Source organism: Hemiscyllium ocellatum, chromosome 2 (genome assembly GCF_020745735.1).
Source record: "Hemiscyllium ocellatum isolate sHemOce1 chromosome 2, sHemOce1.pat.X.cur, whole genome shotgun sequence".
In the NCBI taxonomy this organism is placed as follows: Eukaryota; Metazoa; Chordata; class Chondrichthyes; order Orectolobiformes; family Hemiscylliidae; genus Hemiscyllium; species Hemiscyllium ocellatum.
Window position 1 is genome coordinate 40,978,967 of NC_083402.1, and position 18,999 is coordinate 40,997,965.

General features: G+C 39.3%; 1 protein-coding gene across 1 annotated transcript in view; it reads right to left on the reverse strand.

The window, feature by feature from the left end:
* The window catches only part of fcho2 (FCH and mu domain containing endocytic adaptor 2), a 202,094-nt gene that overhangs the window by 59,816 nt on the left and 123,279 nt on the right, over window positions 1-18,999 (reverse strand). The window contains exon 18 of the mRNA XM_060836174.1: window positions 3,493-3,608. Coding sequence (XP_060692157.1) covers window positions 3,493-3,608 — 116 coding nt within the window. The remainder of the gene's footprint in view (window positions 1-3,492; window positions 3,609-18,999) is intronic.

Here is an 18,999-nt window from a genome sequence, read left to right on the forward strand (position 1 = left end):
TATTTCATTGGAAGCAGTTCAGAGAAGGTTCACTAGGATGATCCTCAGTACAGATGGATCATTTTGTCTGCAAAGACTGAACAGTGATTCTCCACCCTTTAGAATTTAGAAGAATGAGAGGTGATCTCATTGGAACGTACAGGATTCTTCAGGCTTGACAGAGTAAATGCTAAGAGGATGATTTCCCTTCATGGCAGAGAGAACAGTCTCAGTATTAAGGAGCACCAATTTAAGATTATGGGGAGGAAGAATTTCTTCATTCAGAGGGCTGACAGTTTTGACAGTTCCTTGTCGCAGAAAGCTGTGGGATCCTTGTAGACATTTAAGGCTGAGATGGATAGATTCTTGATCAGAAGGAGAATCAAAGGTTACATGGAAGGGCAGGGAAGTGTAAATGAGAAATATCAAATCAACTATGATTATATTGAATGATGAGCAGGCTCAAGGAGCCGAAAGGTCTCTCCCTATTTCACATCGTCATTCATTGATTTTAAATTGTCAATCATGAGGAACCGAGTGCTGAAGAAAAGTCATGTTGAACTCAAAACTTTAACTCTGTTTCTTTCTCCACAGATGCTGTCAGATTTGCTGAGTTTCTGCAGCATTCTCTGTCTTGTTTTGGAACTATGTGCCAATTGGAAAGGGACACCACTAACAGATTTTTTTAAAATCAACCTGTTCAGACATGTTATAACACACCTCCAGAGCAGGTAGGACTTGAACCTAGTTTTTCTGGCCCAGCATAAACACTATCAATGCACAAAAATCCCTCAAAAAACCAAAACATTAAGAAGATTTAACAAATCAAATTAAAATAACATTCCTAGGGCAATGGTGCAGTTCAATCTCCCTGGTGGCCTTCTTCACAGCTGCTATATATTTAAGAAATTTCTTATCTCCGTAATCCTGCATGCAAACTCTCAAAATCACAGTACACCAAAATCCAACTGCCACAACCCAAAAACAAATTAAAGTGGATAATGCACCTGGACTTTGTAGAACAGATGATCCTGAATGCATGTTAATCAAAATGAATGGGGATAATATTAGTCAATATTTATATAACATACTTTGTATTGTATTAGTTATTTTCACAATCATGAGGGGAATTCCCCAAAGCCAAAATTTACATTAATTTAACACCTTATCACATCTCTCAGAAACTTTACAAATTTTTTCACACAACTGAACCACATTGAAGTGAGTGGCTCCTCTTGCTGCAGCTAAATATTGCAGATATCATATCCCAAGACAACAAACTACATTTTTTGCTGTTGATTGAAACAATATTAACCAACTGAACTCTGTCCTTCTTTGAACAGAACATGGGAATATTGATCTTAGAATATTCATGGAGCACACATGTAGTTTAATGTTTCATCCAGAGGACATCACCTGCAACAGTTCGTCATTGCCTCAATTTCGAAACTCTCATCCTCATGTTCAACATTCTCCCGAACTACACCTTTCCCTACCTGTTACTTCTTCTAGCTCCACAACGAACTGCATTCCTCCAACTCTAGCCTGCTCTGCATTCCTCAAATCCTTCGGCCATCCAGGTCCTATGCTGAATTTCATCTCCACCACAAAGCTCTTACTCTCATTCCTTCTTTAAGACATCTTTCAAAACAAACTCTCTCTGATCAAGCTACTATGCACTTCTTCTAATATTCCTCTCTTAAGCTCAATCACTATTTGTCTGATTGAGGCCCAGTGGAATATAGGAGCAGGAGTAGGCCATTCAACCCACTTAACTTGCCTGCCATTCCAGATCATAGCTGAACATTTCTTCAATGTCAATTTCCCACTGTATCTCTTAATGTCATTTGTTTCCAATAACCTACTGACTTGTCTTGAACCTTAGCTTCCACAGCCCTCTGTGGTAGATAATTACGAAGATTCACGCACTTTGAATGAAGTAATTACTCTTGATCTAAGGTTTAAATAGCTGTCCCCTCTCCTCAGATTATGTCCCTTGGTTTTCTAGAGTTGCAGACTGGGAAAAACATCCCATCTATATCTGCACTGTCATGGCCACCAAGAAGTTTAACAAGGAACTAAATGACAAACAGTGTAGAAGAATATTTGAGGGGAATGATATGTATGTTTGTGGATGACACAAAGACTGTCAACTTCTGGCCAGCTGTCAATTAGCCAAAGGCGATTTTAGATTACAAGAGGATATAGATGGATTGGTCAGATATAATTTAACCTTGATAGGAGTGAGGTGATGCATTTTGGAAGAAGTAACAAGACAAACGGAGTGGTCAATGAATGGCAAGACACTAGGAAAGCTCAGAGGAATACAGGGATCTTGGGTGCTAGTCTACAGATCCTGGAAGGGAGCAGGGCAGATTAATGGGTCAGTTAAGGCAGCATACTGGACACTTGCCTTCATCTGTCATGTAATAGTTTATGAAAACAGAGCGGTTATGATGGAGCCACACAAAACTTTGGTTCAGTAACAGCTGGAGTCAAGCATGCATTTCTGGTTACTGTACTCGAGCAAGGGTGTGATTACACTGGAGAGGATGTGGAGGGTATTAACCAGGATTTGCCTGGGATGGAACAGCTTAGCTATATAGAGAGGCTGTATGAATTCAGGTTTTCTTTAGAACAGAGAAGGCTGGCAGGGAGTCTAATTGAGGTGTATAGGATTATGAAGGGCATGTGCATCTTGGAGAAAAAGCAGCTGTTTCCCTTAGTCAACAACAAGAGCGCATAACCTCTCTGCAGGTACAGAATGTCCAACATCGTCTGGACCTCCTCCAGCAAGACCTTCACTGCTGTATTCACAACATATCCGCCTTCTCCTTTGGTCCCCATTACCCTGCATTATCCAGACCACTCCAGATATTTAATGGAAGTGGCTGCATGCAGTTCTACAAAGATTGCTTGTGTCCTAGCAGATGTCTGCTTTAGCGTCTCTACGTAAGATCAAATTATGCTAACAGCTAACTGGGTCAAAACTGCAATTTAATACCAGACTTTCAAATATGTGCAGCTGTCACCATTCTAGATTTTTTAATCAACCTATTTAGTGATGTTAAGATGCACATCTGGAGCAAGTAGGACTTGAACCTGGGCCTCCTGACCTGTTACCATTCTAGAATTATGTTATTATAACATCTATTTAGTCCCTAATCTCAATTTTGCAGAAAAATAATCTGAGACCATATCTTTGTGCTCCGTTTTACCAGTTCTACACCTGTCTATCTATTACTGCAGGTGAAACAAGGAAGATGTAAAAATATATGGAGCCATTTATTTGAAATTATTTGTACTTGTAACAAATATCTTAAAAACAGAACAGAACAGACAACATACTCTGGTTTCTGTGTTCATACTCAAGAATTAACACAAAGTAAACTTTAACATTAACTTGCAAGCTTTTTCTTAATTAATCCAGATGTAAATATTCTTAAAATATTTTCCATTAATAAAAACAATTTATGCAAAAATTAATTTCAAGCGTTGAGAAAAGCATCTTACTATTTCATTAATTCCACCCAGTTTTCCCGCCGAAAGCTTTGGTCTGGAAGTGGGACGAGGTGGTGGCACAATCATACTTGTATTAAGTGGGGTGGTAGGTCTTGCTGGGGGTGAGACTAAAAAGGGAGATTGAAAGAAGTAAAACACAATATTGAGAGAAAAACCAGTTTGATTTTTAATTTTTTTTAAATTAAAAAGTTCTTGTAATGAGAACTCTCATACCACATGTTGCTGAAATTCAAAGCTAGTCTGCATAACTCATAGTTAGTTGCTATTGACTAGAGACTATATAATTCAAAAGGCTAACAGAGTGAAGTTTCAAAATATCATAGGAACTTGTATCTTATTCTGCAACACACAACATATTTAAACAAAACAATTCCTCCAATCACCTACAGTAATATTATTTTGTTTCCGTCTGTCAGGACTGCTTTGATTGGTCAGTTCAAGCGGCAGGTCTACTGATGGTTTATTAAGTGCCTGTCGCTCGCACACTCAAGGAAGCATATGGAAGACTGCAGCACATGGTACACCTGTGCCTGCTAATAATTCATAATTGTAGGTTTGAATTTGGTTGAGAACATGAAAAGCAGATATAAGGGAGGCCCAACAAAAATACGGATTGTAAGAGATTGTTTCCATGAGGAATGGGGAGTTGATTCAACAATGATATCAGTCTATATCCTCTAAAGTCTCTCTTAACAAGTGTATATCGAATGGGCATGCTATTATACAAGGAAGGAGCAGTTAGAACTTTTCTGAAAAACTTGAATCCTAAACAAGGATTTTGTCATGAATATTAGCAACAGAGAAGCCACTTTCTTTGATGCTAGATACTGAGATTATAATAGGTGATGGGAAAGAACTTCCAGTAGACTCTCCATCATTACTCAATGTTAAAAGGATCTTAATTTAGCTTGCTTTGTTGGTATTTCTTAATCAAAGAATCAAAATCTAGCATCACATAATGGAAGTCAATGTCAGCTTTAAACAAAGTAAAGGTTTGTTCATTTGTCCAGAAAAAATGGAAACAAACTCAAGCAAGACTGTATGTTAACTTAATAAATAGATTTTTTTATATACTGCCTCTGGTTTAGGGCCCATGCAGTCCAAAGTAGTTCGAAGACTAGGTGAGCTCAAATCCAGAGTTCTAAACCTTAGTCTAACCACTGTGGAAAGATGAAAAAAAGTGAATACTGTATTATTCCTGCGCTATATGTAGCAAAATTACTGGTTTCAAAGCAGTAAAGGCCAAGGAAAAAAAAAAGTCTAAAACTGACTTTTAAAAAAATTAAATAATATTCACCAGAAAATTAAATGATCAAACTCTATAATATTAGTGATTGCTTCTCCTAATTGCACTGTATTGATGAACCAGCCATTAAATAGTATAAAGAGTGTAATATTGACAACCCTCCTTTCAACAAGTAGGTGCTTGGTATTAACTTGGTAATCAGAACTCTAATATTTATGAAGAAGAGAAATGCTGTCGAAGCTTTTTGTCTTGCACTCATCAAGGCAGAGTCACATGTAAGTAATTTTTAAAGAGAGAGAAAAGTTATACGCCACAAGATGAGGATACGGATTACGAGGTAGTGGATTCTGATTGGTACAGAAGTTGTTACAGAGTCATTGAGCCTGGAAATGGACCTGACAGTCCAACTCATTAATGCCTACTAGACATCCTAATCTGATCTAGTCCCTTTTATCTACATTTGGCCCATAATACTGAAAACCCTTCCATATCACATACCCATCCAGATGTCATTTACATGTTGTAATTGTAACCACCTCCACCGCTTCCTTTGGCAGCTCAGTCTATAAAAGCACCATCCCCTGTAAGGAAAACTTGCCCCCTCAGATCCTTTTTAAATCTTTGTCTTCTCAACTTAAACATATGACCTCTAGTTTTGGACTTCTCTGAAAGTGTTCTTTTTCCAATTCACTTGTAGTATGTGGGCATCACTAGCTGGACAATGTTTATTGTCCCTCCCTAGTTGTCCTCAATAATGTGAGGATGAGCTAGCTTCTTGAACACTGCAGTCCATGTGCTGAAGATAGACCAACAATGCCCTTAACAGTGTAGGAATGGCAATATGTGCTGTCCTTGTCCTTCTGGATGGAAATGTTGTGGGTTTGGAAGGTGCTGTCTTTAGGATTGTTGATGAATCTCTGCCATGCATTTTGTAGATAGTACACACTGCTACTACCAAATGTCAGTGATAGAAGGAATGGATACTTGTAAATGTGCTGCTTTGTCCTGGATGGAACACAGTGGATTAGAATAAAATAGATATTTATTGTCACGTGCCATTTTACATGCAAAATTCAGTGTAAAGTTTTATAAGTTGCCGCACCAAAGCACCTATATTAATGACAGAAGTCTTACATAATTTTTAAAAAGTAAAATGAAGACAAAGTTCATCACAGTTCAATTAACAGCTCCTGGGCTCAGAAAAAGCCTTTTAAGGAATGATGGAATACCCTGAAGTCACAGCTGGAATGAGACCGCCATTCTGGGACAAGAATGTCATGCCAGGCTGCTGGAAACCACCACATCACTGGGGCAGGAGGACCCTCCTGTTCCCCCGCCGAATGCTCCTCCTGCTGCTGATCCGCCCCTTTGAAATGTTTCTGCTCCTTCAGACGTTCAGGCCTAGCTGCGGTACTGGAGGCTTAGACCAGCCTGAGTCCGGGCCAGGCGAGTCAGCCCATGCCCTACTCCTTGATCGTTTGGAGGCTTCCTTCTTTGCCCTCCAGTCTCCAGGCTTTAAAGAAAATGAAGAAAAAAGAAAACAAAGAATAAAAAGAATGGAGGTAAAGAGACGAAACAAGAGAGAAAGAAAGCAAATGGGAGTGGATGAGCCCCAGGCTCAGCTCCCCTACTCTGCCGTCATCTTGGGTCATGCTTGATGGTGTCTGGCTTCTTGGTTGTTGATGCAGTTGCATACATCCACAGTATATTCCATCACGCTCTTAACCTGTGCCTTGTAGATGGTGGACAGGTTTTGAAGAGTCAGGAGGTGAGTTACTTGCCACAGTATTCCACGTTTCTAACTGCTCTTGTAGCCACTGTGTTGATAATGCGAGATTTAGTGATGGTAGCACTTTTCCATGTCAAAGTGTGGTATTTAGATTGTCTCTTACTGGAGGTGGTCATTGCCTGACATTTGTGTGGCATGAATGTCACATGCCACTTGTTAGCCCAAGCCTGGATATTGTCCAAATCTTGTTGCATTTGAACATGGACTGCTTCAGTATCTGAGTCGTCATGCATGGTGCTGAACACTGTACAGCAATCAGCGAACACTTCTACTTTTGATGTTACAATGGAGGGAAGGCCATTGATGAACGAGCTGAATGTGATTGGGCCAAGGACACTAGTCTGAGGAACTCCTGCAGAGATGTACTGGAGCTGAGATGACTGACTTTCAACAACTACAACCACCTTCCTATGTGTCAGATATGACTCCAACCAGTGGAGAGTTTGTCCCTTGATTTCCATTCATTCCAGATTTGCTTGGGCTTCTTGTCCCATTTGGTTAAATGCAACCTTGATGTCAAGGGCTGTCACTCTCACCTCACCTCTGGAATTCAGCACTTTTGTCCACGTTTGAACCAAGGCTGCAATGAGGTCAGCAGCTGAGTGATCCTGGAAGAACCCAAAATAGGTGTCACTGAGAAGGTTACTGCTGAGCAGGTGTTGCTTGATAACATTGTTGATGATATCTTCCATTGCTTGGCTGATGAGGTGGTAATTGGCTGGATTGGAGTTTTCCTGCTTTTTGTGATCATACCTGGGCAATCAGCCAACTTATCAAGTAGATGCCAGTGCTGTAACTGTACTGGAACTGATCGGCTAGGGGAACAGCAAGTTCTGAAGCACAAGTCTTCAGCACTATTGTTGGAATGTTGTCAGGGGCAATAGCCCTCGTAGTATCCAGTACCTCTAACTGTTTCTTGATATCACATGGAGTGAATTGAATTGGCTGATGATTGGTATCTGTGAATGTGGGGACCACTGGAGAACACCGAGATGAATCATCCACTTAACATTTCTGGTTGAAGACTGCTGTGAAAGCTTCGGCTTTATCTTTTGTACTGATGCGTTGGGCTCTTCCATCATTGAGGAGGAGGATATTTGTTGTGGCTACTCCTCCAATAAGTCATTTAAATGTCCACCACCATTCACAATTGGATATGGCAAGACTGCAGATCTTAGATCTGATCCATTGATTGTGGGACTGCTTAGCTTTGCTTTCACTTGTTGCTTATGCTGTTTATCATGCAAGTAGTCCTGTTTGATGGCTTCACCAGGTTGACACCTCATTTTTCAATATGCCTGGTCTTGCTCCTGGCATGTCCTCCTGCATGCTCCACTCAACCAGAGTAGATCCCCTAGCTTGATGGTAATGGTTGAATGGGGATAGGTCAGGACATGACATTGCTGATTGTGCAGGAATACAATTCTGCTGCTGTTGACAGCACACAGGACCTCCATGGATGGTCTAGTCTGGAAGTTGCTAGATCTGTTCAAAGTCTGACCCATGTAGCGCAGTGATAGTATCGCACAAAACGATGAAGAGTATTCTTGATGTTGGAAATGGGACTTCATCTCCCCAAGATACAGTGGTCACTCTTACCAAAACTGTCATAGTCAGATGCATCCGCCAGCAGATTAGTACGGATGACGTCAAGTATGGTTTTCCCTCTTCTTGGTTCCTTCACCACTGCTGCAGACCCAGTCTAGCAGCTATGTTCTTTAGGGCCCAACCAGCTTCATCACTAGTGTTCCTGTCGATCAATTCTTTGTGGTGGACATAGAAATCCCCCACCCAGATTATATCTGTGCTCTTGCCATCCCAGTGCTTCCTCCAAGTATTATTCAACATGGAGAAGTACTGATTCATCAGCAGTGGGATGGCAGTACTTGGTAACAGCAGGTGGTTTCCTTGCTCATGTTTAACCTGAAGCTAGACACTTGATGGAGCCTGAAGTCCCAATCTGTATACCAGTGTCCCACCCACCTACGCTGGTTGTGTCCTGTTGGTGGGACAGGACATATCCAGGAATGGGATGGTGCTAAGTCATATTTACAGAATCATACCTTCCAAATAATGTCAGGCTGTTGATTGACTAGTCTGTGAAATACTCTCCCAATTTTGGTGCCAGCCCTCAGACATCAGGAAGGATAGTCAAGTCAACAGGGCTGATCCTGCAGTTGTCTTTTTCAGTGCCTAGGTCGATGCCAGGTAATCCATCTGGTTTCGTGAAGAGTTCATTCTCGCACAGGCTTCAATTCTGGTATGCTTTGTCCCACATCAAACATAAAGGGATATTTACTGAGTGTGAACACATGTTTATCTATTACATTTTTTCAATTAAATAAAAGCTGAAGACAACCATGACAATGCTTTCATCAATCAGAGTGGGCTTGTTTGGTTAAACAAAAGCCTAGCAGTTTATTGTTCATGGTTCATTCTTCATGGCAATGCCCCTGGCAATCAGCTCTTTCTTCTCATGAACTACAAGTTATTGTTTCCTTTGAAATTGAGTATTCTTGCAATGCTGTCTTGATGAGCACAAGACAAAAATGTCTGTTTTCTTTCTGCAAACTAAAATGAATATATAGTTGAATCTATACTTAGATCTGAATATATTGAAACTTCTCAAAGTGATTTTGTGCAGGGACTGCAGCAAGACGTGACAACTATTCCTAGCTTCTAATCAGCACTTAATTAGATGGTATTTTCTTCATTTGAAACATGCAGAACTAATGCCAACTCTAAGTATCTCTCTGCTGTAGCATTTATGCCTTTGTAAAATTCACAAAGGAAACACAGATACTAATCAAGCCTTTTATGTCAGACACAAAATACTTGGACAATCTAAATTCTCCATAACTTGAAATTTTAAATCTTGAAAAAGTATGTTCTGCAGTACTAGCTTCAAAGATCTACTTTCAACAGTCAACCTGGCTTGAATTAAATTCTTAAAGGTAATGCCAGTTGGATATCAGAATATTTCTTCAAAAGGGGTAATCAATCAGACCAATGTGCATTTTGCTGATGATCCTTACGTGAATTTTGAATAATGTGGATCCCATCTTCTTCTCAGAAAATTAACATTTTAATCGCAAAAGTGACATGCTAGTTTAACATATTGCCTGTACGTCTTACGTTTAAACCTCTTCCACTTAATTTAATGGTACTCAAACATAATATGATTGTTCAAATTTCGTCTTTTTAATGCACCTATTACTAACATAAATTCGATGTCACTACAAGACACATATATGCCCATTATCTGACTTATATCTGATCTCAAATTACATCAAGGATTGAATATGGTAGACATTTTGAAAATCACATCAACTTTGTTATCACTAATGAAACAATGCCTTTAGTAGCTCAATTTCAAAAGTTAGGAAATTTACATATTTAACTAACGAAGGTTGGCAAAGTCAGTGTAATCACATGTTTACGCGGCTAGTCCACAGTTGTACAATTTGGCCATCTAGAGAAATGTCTTGCTACTTAAAGAGAAATTGATTTGACCTATTACGCTTAAAAGTACAGGACATGCTGTTAATGAAAGATATGTGCACAGTCAGAATATTAAGCAGTATTGTAAATCTTGCCATACCATCATTTAAGTGAGTAACCATAGCTGTTAAACTAACATCCACTGGCTGAGCTGCAGGAAAACGGAATCCTTCAGATCCAGTTTTATTCTCTTCCACGCATATTTTCTTGTCGCCTGTAAAATCACCCTGAAGGTCACTTTGGTCATCAAAAGTGCTGCTGGAAGACGACAACTGAAAAGAGGCCACAGGAGGATTGGAGTTTGGTGAAGTTCTAGTTTGTGCTGTTTGTTTCAACTCTGAGTTTAAAGGTTTTCTTGGATTTAGTTCATCAGTAAATGAAATCCACTTGGTTCGTGAAGTAGGAATATCAGAAAGACCATTTAAGGTTTCTAAACTTGCTGCTACACTAAAACCTGAGCCAGGACTAGAATTAGACTCACAGCTTGGCTGATGCTTCACTGAGGCCTCATATTCTACACCCCATGGTGAAATAGGACTTGAGAAAGTTGAGCTCCCTTCATGCCATGTTAATTCAGCTAAAGGAAAAGGAAAAATTGAAAGCTTGGGAAATAAATGCATTAAAAAGGTGTGCAATATTAACTTAACTATTTACATGTTTGTCATAAAGTACTTCCACAATCTTTGTGACAAAGCAATCTAAAGCTAGGTTACAGGGTGTATCAAGCAAAGTGCAGGACTAAATAATTTATGGGAGTCTTGAGCAGTACTTTTAAAAACTTACACAAATTAAGTAAAATCAAAGTTAGTCATAGCACATTATTAAGTTGGCCACATGCTTAGAGATCAACTTATTAATGTCAATTGCCCAAATTAAATAAATATTATGGTATGAATCTATTATTTCACACCTTTGCCAGTTAGGTAGCAGAATAATCTCACAAAAAAATACATTCCTGTAAAGATTGAAAATACTAATCATAGCAAATCATGAAATAAATGGTGTAACCTACTGCATTAATAGAATGAAAGTCATCACATTAAATAAATATGAAAACCAGGGCTGTCCTCAGCAAGTCTCTATAAAACTAATATTCCAATATTACACCAATACATCAATTTGAACTTGGTTTGTTCAAATCAATTAAAGTGTCAGATAAGTTAATTAGTGTCAAATGAAGAACCTGACTATTGCTGAAGATGAAGTACTACCATACGGTTTTTGGCTTTCCAACTATTCACATGAATGTATGATCAAGTATGTTCTACCTGGTATGAAAATAGACATTGTAGTGAATATGGAAACTAAATAAAAAGAGAATTCAAAAGTATTGTCTGATTGAGTACTCTTCCAAAATGCTTCAGTAATAATTTCGTAATTGCATCAATGAGTTTTTAGTTTTACTTTCTTTCCAAAATGTTGCACAGTGGATTTAATTTAAATGAAGAGTGCCTCACTTCAATGATGACAGTTCATCAAATTTCAGAACCAACCCCTCCTAAAACTGTAAATGGGTCTGTGAAGAAATTCAAAGTTGTTTTATCCCTGAGGTTAAAGGTTTGTTTCTAAATTAAGACCGACAAAGTTTAAACTATAGCTCCTTTGTCTATACTAATGGATATAATCATTTGAAATAATTTGTATCATAAACAAAGATTTAGCTTTAAAAATACAATACACACATACACATTCAAACTATCTGTGCAGTAAGAATAAACTCATGGTTACATCAAAAATACCACTGTCCATAGTTGACTATGCAGTGATTTGACCAGTTTATCAGATTGCACATGGAGAATGAGCACAACAGGAATTAGCTAGGAGCTGTAGAAGACCAAGATGTGAGTTAATGAAAGCATGAAGGCAAAGATTTAACAATGAAAGTTAAAAAAAATGAAATTACTACATAAACCAGACATATATCATTATCTTGCTGTGTGTCTTCAGATGTATAAATAAAAGAGGCATTTCTACAACTCCCTAGTTGACTTGCTGAACAAGTTTTGAAATAGCACAAATCTATTCACATGGGTGATTTCAATGCAAATACTGTAGCAGGCAGTGATTCATGGTCAACCTGTCTAGGCCATGACAGGGTTGGCAAGATAATCAGCAACCAGTGCTTTCTTCAGCTTTGAAACGTGAATGAATACTAACACTTTATTTCAGGAGCTGCATCATTACAAGGATTTATAGTATCATCTAAGGTCAAGATATTAGCCCCAACCAGATCTAGTCATCTTGAGATGGTACGATTTACTTAGTATTCTCTACACCTGCACCTACCACAGCACAGTCTGTGACACCAATCACTCTTTTGTCAGCAGTAGAGAGTGTACCCTGAACATTTCAGGGTTCTAAACATTGTGGCATCCCTTGCACAAGTAATGATATTAAATACTAAGTCTTCACACTTCCAGTAGAATGATTACTATCCAATGAAGACTTATCAGGAAGCACCAATGCTAGAATCGATGAACTTCATGACTTTTGAGATTTAATCATCTGCGAAGCAGCAGAAGCATCATTTGGTAAGTGTGGAATCAACAACAAGAATTGGTTTGAGACCTACTTTAGCTGAAATCATAGTATGTGTTAATGCACAGCATACACCCAGAAGCAAAAACACTGTATGACCTGAAAGCAGATAAAAACAATGACTGCAGATGCTGGAAACCACATTCTGGATCAGTGGTGCTGGAAGAGCACAGCAGTTCAGGCAGCATCCAAAGTGCAGCGAAATCGACGTTTTGGGCGAAAGCCCTTCATCGGGAATAAAGGCAGTGAGCCTGAAGCGTGGAGAGATAAGCTAGAGGAGGGTGGGGGTGGGGAGAAAGTAGCATAGAGTACAATGGGTGAGTGGGGGAGGGAATGAAGGTGATAGGTCAAGGAGAGGGTGGAGTGGATAGGTGGAATAGAGCTAGGCAGGTCGGACAAGTCATGGGGACAGCGCTGAGCTGGAAGTTTGGAGCTAGGGTGAAGTGGGGGAAGGGGAAATGAGGAAACTGTTGAAGTCCACATTGATGCCCTGGGGTTGAAGTGTTCCGAGGCGGAAGATGAGGCATTCTTCCTCCAAGCGTCTGGTGGTGAAGGAGCGGCGGTGAAGGAGGCCCAGGACCTCCATGTCCTCGGTAGAGTGGGAGGGGGAGTTGAAGTGTTGGGCCATGGGGCGGTGTGGTTGATTGGTACAGGTGTCCCGGAGATGTTCCCTTTAGGGCCCAGTCTTAGCCCTGCTAAGAGGCGCCCAGTCTCCCCAATGTAGAGGAGACCGCATCGGGAGCAACGGATACAATAAATGATTTTAGTGGATGTGCAGGTGAAACTTTGATGGATGTGGAAGGCTCCTTTAGGGCCTTGGATAGAGGTGAGGGAGGAAGTGTGGGCACAGGTTTTACAGTTCCTGCGGTGGCAGGAGCAAGTGCCAGGATGGGAAGGTGGGTTGTAGGGGGGCGTGGATCTGACCAGGTAGTCACGGAGGGAACGGTTTTTGCGGAAGGTGGAAAGGGGTGGGGAGGGAAATATATCCCTGGTGGTGGGGTCTTTTTGGAGGTGGCGGAAATGTCGGCGGTTGATTTGGTTTATGCGAAGGTTTGTTGGGTGGAAGGTGAGCACCAGGGGCGTTCTGTCCTTGTTACGGTTGGAGGGGTGGGCAGTCAAGACAGCTGTGCAAAAGGTAGAGAAACACTGCAAAATTAAATACTAGGTCAACTTACACTAAGAAATCCAATCTGCCTGTAAGAATGGAAATCTATGAGCTGCATTTGCAGAGTTCAAGGGGGTATTTTGTTCCATTATAATCAAAGTTATCCGTGTGAAGTTGGCAGATGATGAATTACTCCATCAGAAATAAACAGAGGTGCCATTGGGCTGAACAGCACGATGAAGTGTAGTTCTTTTAGACAGAAACCTCCAAATTTGCACTTGACATTCTCATGCAATTTCCAGCCATGGTTGAGTTACATGCAGCATCCTCATCACTTGAGTTGGAGAACACCAAAGACTGCTTAACAAACAGAAAGGCAGCAGGAATGGAATATCATTCAGCTGGTCAAGCTGGTCCTATCTACAACTATATGTTTGTGACCTTCTCCTTCTCTGCTGGAGATGCACAATGCCAAAATCATCACACTATACAAAAGTAAATATTACAGAATACTACAGGCATCTCACTCCTAAGTATCACACCGAAATCCTTCGTTTGGGTTGTAAAAACCACCATCTACTTTCAGACTGACTATCTGGAAGCACAGTGTGGTTTCCATGCTGGCAGATGTATCGTGATCATGATCTTCTCCAAATGACACGACAGAAAAAGTGCAAAGAACAGTGTATACCTCTTTACTTCAGTACATCTCATCAAGGCATTCAACACCATTCGCAGAGCAGGGTTTTACAACATTTTAAGAAGACTGGCTGTTCATCAAAGCTCTTCAGTCTCATGCATTTCTTGCTTTCCCTAACAATAAGCAACAAGAAAACATTGCTCATGGGACCAAGTGTAGTAGCTCCAGTCCAATCACAATATAAAACACACTGCTGAAAGTGGCTGAAAATTCTGTTAGCTTGAATCTGTGGTTATATACAATCTTGATGCAGTCAAATATGCAAGTATAGAGAAATTAGCAACCATCCTTGGATGACTCACAAAACATACTCTGAACAACATCAAGTTGACTCTGTGGATCCTGCAAATGGCTTATAAGGCCAGTGTTCTGAGCAAAGAGTGTGGTGTTGGAAAAATACAGTAGGTCAGGCAGCATCCCAGGAATAGGAGAATCGCCGTTTCGGACATAAGCCCTTCATCAGGAAGCCTAACCTGCTGTGCTTTTCCAGCGCCACACTCTTGACTCTGGTCTTCAGCATCTGCAGTCTTCACTTACTTCCAGTGTTCTTAGCATTTTGCTGTATGGTCTTGAAACTTATAATGACTTACAGCTATCAAGAAAAGAATTCCAATAATATTTTTCTACACTGTATATTGCAAATTACATATATATTCTGGCAGGTTGAAGTCTCAATTTCCACAGTCTTCTCAAAAGCAGAGTTCTCTAGCTTATTAGCACTCATCAAACTGGCTTCACTGGCAAGTGGATATACATAAAATGAAAGACCAAAAGGTTTTCTGTATGGCGAGGTAGTCTGGATCCAGACGATCATAGGACTTGAAAAGAGTGATTATTGTCCTCAATGGCCACTAGCTGACAACAAAGAAAAATATTAACCCTTCTCAGCTGAGAGACATCAACATGGAGAAGTCAACAACACTTGGTAGCCTTGTGCAAAACTTGTGGTGGGACTTGCCTCTCAAGGAGTGGCCTCTTCAGCCATGAGCAAAAGTACAGCATATGGAGACACTCCCTGAAACAGTTTCTTCCATCATTTTTCATAGATGAAAGAATGAAGGGGGTACATAATTAGCAACGGCATAGAAAATAGTAGTATGAAGGTTATACTAGAACTGTTTAAAACACTAATTAGGGACCACAGCTAAAATACTACCGACATTCTGGTTATTGTGTTACAAGTCAAATAATATTCCACTAGAGTACAAAAGAGATTTTTGCGGATGTAGTTTGGACTGGGAAACTTTAAGTTTTAAGCAATGATCAGATAAGCTGAAGTTAGTTTTGTGAAATGGAAGAGAAAGAGAGGTTTAACTGTGGTGTATAAAAATTGTGAGGCCTCATGAAAGTGGGCAGGAATTGCTATTTCTTTTAGCTAAAATGACAATAACCAAGGAGAATAGATTTAATCAAGGAGAACAGATTTAAACAATTTGGCAGAAGGATCAGAAAAGAAATTGGAGAAATCTTTCACAACAGGTGGGTGAGGGATGGTGTGACAAAGACACGTACAGCATTTGAAAAGTAGAAGGGTAAGCACCTGATTTTTTTTATACTACAGGGTCACAGATCAAGAAATGCAATGTATAATGAGCCTGACAGTTTTTCTTATTGCTGGCACTGACACAAGGGGCTGAATAGCTCACTTCTACCTTGCAATGTTTCTAAATTTTAATATGGTGCAAAGTTCTATGGCAATTAATTGATTTATAACTAAGGTCTACTGTAATTCTGTTTCATTCAAAGCATCTGACAATCTAATAAGAGCGAATGAATTATATTAACATGAATGTCATAAATCTGACACATCATTAACTGGAAACAACTGTGTGTTCTTCAATTATCAATCTAGCTGCAAGAATGCAGAGATGTGAAGTGTCAAATATTTTGTCAAGGATGTCTGACAAAATATCATGCCTATTTCAATTAACTATAATGCACAGCCCTGGAATTCATGAAACATCACATTTACAAACTGTGTATATGGGAATCTAGACAGACTTTGTTTAAATGTCTAAAAAATAGAAATAGGCCAACTTTTTTAAACAAATGGTACAATTAGCACACAGTATGCACATAATGCATGCCAATCAGCAAGGTGGAATCACAGCAATTTACATGATCTTTAAGAGCAGGTGCAGTAGCTTGTAAGTAATTTCAATTTATGGTTTATTTGGAAAACTTAATTTGGGATTACTCAGGTGCTTTTTATTGAAAACACCTTAATAAGCTATTCAGAAATATTTGAAGGTATAAAGCTAGCGAGGCTTATTGTAGTTTTGATGCCTTATTTTTTAAAAAAAACACCTGGTTTCCAATTTCTTTTCATAAAACCACTTTGCTGGATAATGCAACAGAAAAACACATGTTCAACCATTCGATTTTCCAATACACTATCGTCTTATTTACCTGAAGCAAGCATTGTGTATACTTCAGAAGTGTTACTGACTGGAAGGAAAGGAAAAGCTAGAACAAAGGTTCAGAAAAACAAGAAGGAAGATGAAAGCAAAAGTAATTGATAAAATATACCACCAGCATGGTTAATTTTAAAATCTAGTATGAAAGCAAGTTTTAAGCTTTTACCATTCAAGTCAAGTTGCATTATTTACATTTAGAACTGCCTTGCTCTTAACACATAGGTAAAACAAAACATTGACTGAGCTGTGCCACATTCAAACATTTACCCTTCATATATAAAACCAAAACATTTACAGCACAAGAGGCAGAAGTTCACTCCACTATGTTCATTAGTTGGGGTAATCCAAAACTAATTCAACCACCATTATTTTTTCCTGTTTTTCAAAACATTTATTTAATTACTCATTAAGAGATGTAAAGTTTCAGTCTTAATCATGCCCTGTGATGTGACTTTTTGTGTTTGTAAACTGATGTATAATGTTTTTCTACATTCTCTTCATAAAAGATGTTTATTTGAAATGGATAAACTCCAGTCCTGTCTTCCCAAAGGTAAATGTTTCTTCTACTCACAGTTATCAAAATTCTTCCTAACTAAAAGTCAAAATTAAAATCTTTTTTGCAGTCTCTGATATCAATAACTTAAGCTTCTGCTTGTAACTATTGTTTATTCATCCATGGTACATCCTGGCATGGACCAGAACCTCAACTGGACTCATTATATCAATATAATGGCTACGAGAGCAGATCAGAGGCTAGGAATACTTGAAGAGTATTCATCTCCTGACTCCCAAAGCCTGGCCACCATCTTCTGGGCACAAGTCAGGAGTGCAGCACCAGCAGCACTCATGAAGCTTGAACCATACAGGGCAAAGCAGCCCACTTAATTAGCATCACATCCATTGCCTCCAACACTGACACTCAGTAGCAGTAATGTGTACTACCTGCAAGATGCACTATTGAAAATTGCCAAAAATTCTTAGAGAGCACCTTCTAAATCCAAGTTCATTTCTATCCAGCAGGACAAGGCACCACCACCTGCAAGATCCCTTCCTAGTCACTCACAATCCAGACTTGGAAGTATATCACCATTCATGAACTGTCGAGGGTCAATATCTTGGAATACCAACCCCCAGCCCCCCCCCCCGCCCCCCGCCCCCCCCGGGGTTGTTGGAGTAATGGAGTAATGCAAACAGATATTGACAATTTTCATCAATGGCTTGGATGAAAAGACAGAAAGTAATGAATCTCAAGTTTGCTGACGATACAATACTATGTGGAAAGATAACTGTAGGAAGGACACAGAGGCTACAAAGAGGTGTAGACAGGTTAAGTGAGTAGGTAACAATAATATAGGGAAGTGTGAAGTTATTCACTTTGGTCATAAGAATAAAAAACAGAATTGTTTTAAAAGATCCAAAACTTGTAACCATTTACTTTCAAAGAGACATGGGTGTTTAAGAAATGTAGCAAGTCATCATGCAGGTACAACAACAACTAGAAAGGTAAATTAATAAAGTCTAAATTATACAGGATTTTAGTGAGACCACATCTGGAGTATTGTGCACAGTTTTGATCTCTAAAGATCGAGTCAGTCAGGTCTATTTCTCTGTTGCTTACAAGAATGAGAGGCACTCCTATTAAGAAATACAACATTTTTGAGAGGGCTGTTAAGATAGATGATGAGAAATTGTTTTCACTGGTCAACAAATCTAAAATGTGGAGTGACAACCTCAGGCTAAAGGGCCAAAATTTTAGGACTAAGATGAGGAGAAATTATTTCACTTAAATAGTGAATCTACTGGGATTATAAATCAGTGGAAGTCTCTACCTAAGGTGCCTGTGGATGGTTCATTTCTGGAAATATACAAGGCTGGAATAGACACATCTTTTGTTTCAGAGAATTAACAGACATGTGGAACAGGAAGGAAGGTGCAGTTGAACCTCAACCTCAACCTCAACTGTGAATGTATTAAACAGTGGAGCAGTAATATAAAAAAAAACCTTATGCTCATGCAGTAATGAGAATAATTTAAATTTAAACATATGTTAACAATCTCTCAGACATTCTACCCAACACATTGTAAAGACACACAAATATGTTAAATTAAAGACGCTTTCTAATTGTATAAATTACTTTCCAAGGCAAATTAATAACCAAAAAATATTTTGGTCTCCAAAATAGGTGACAGCAGTGGAAAAAA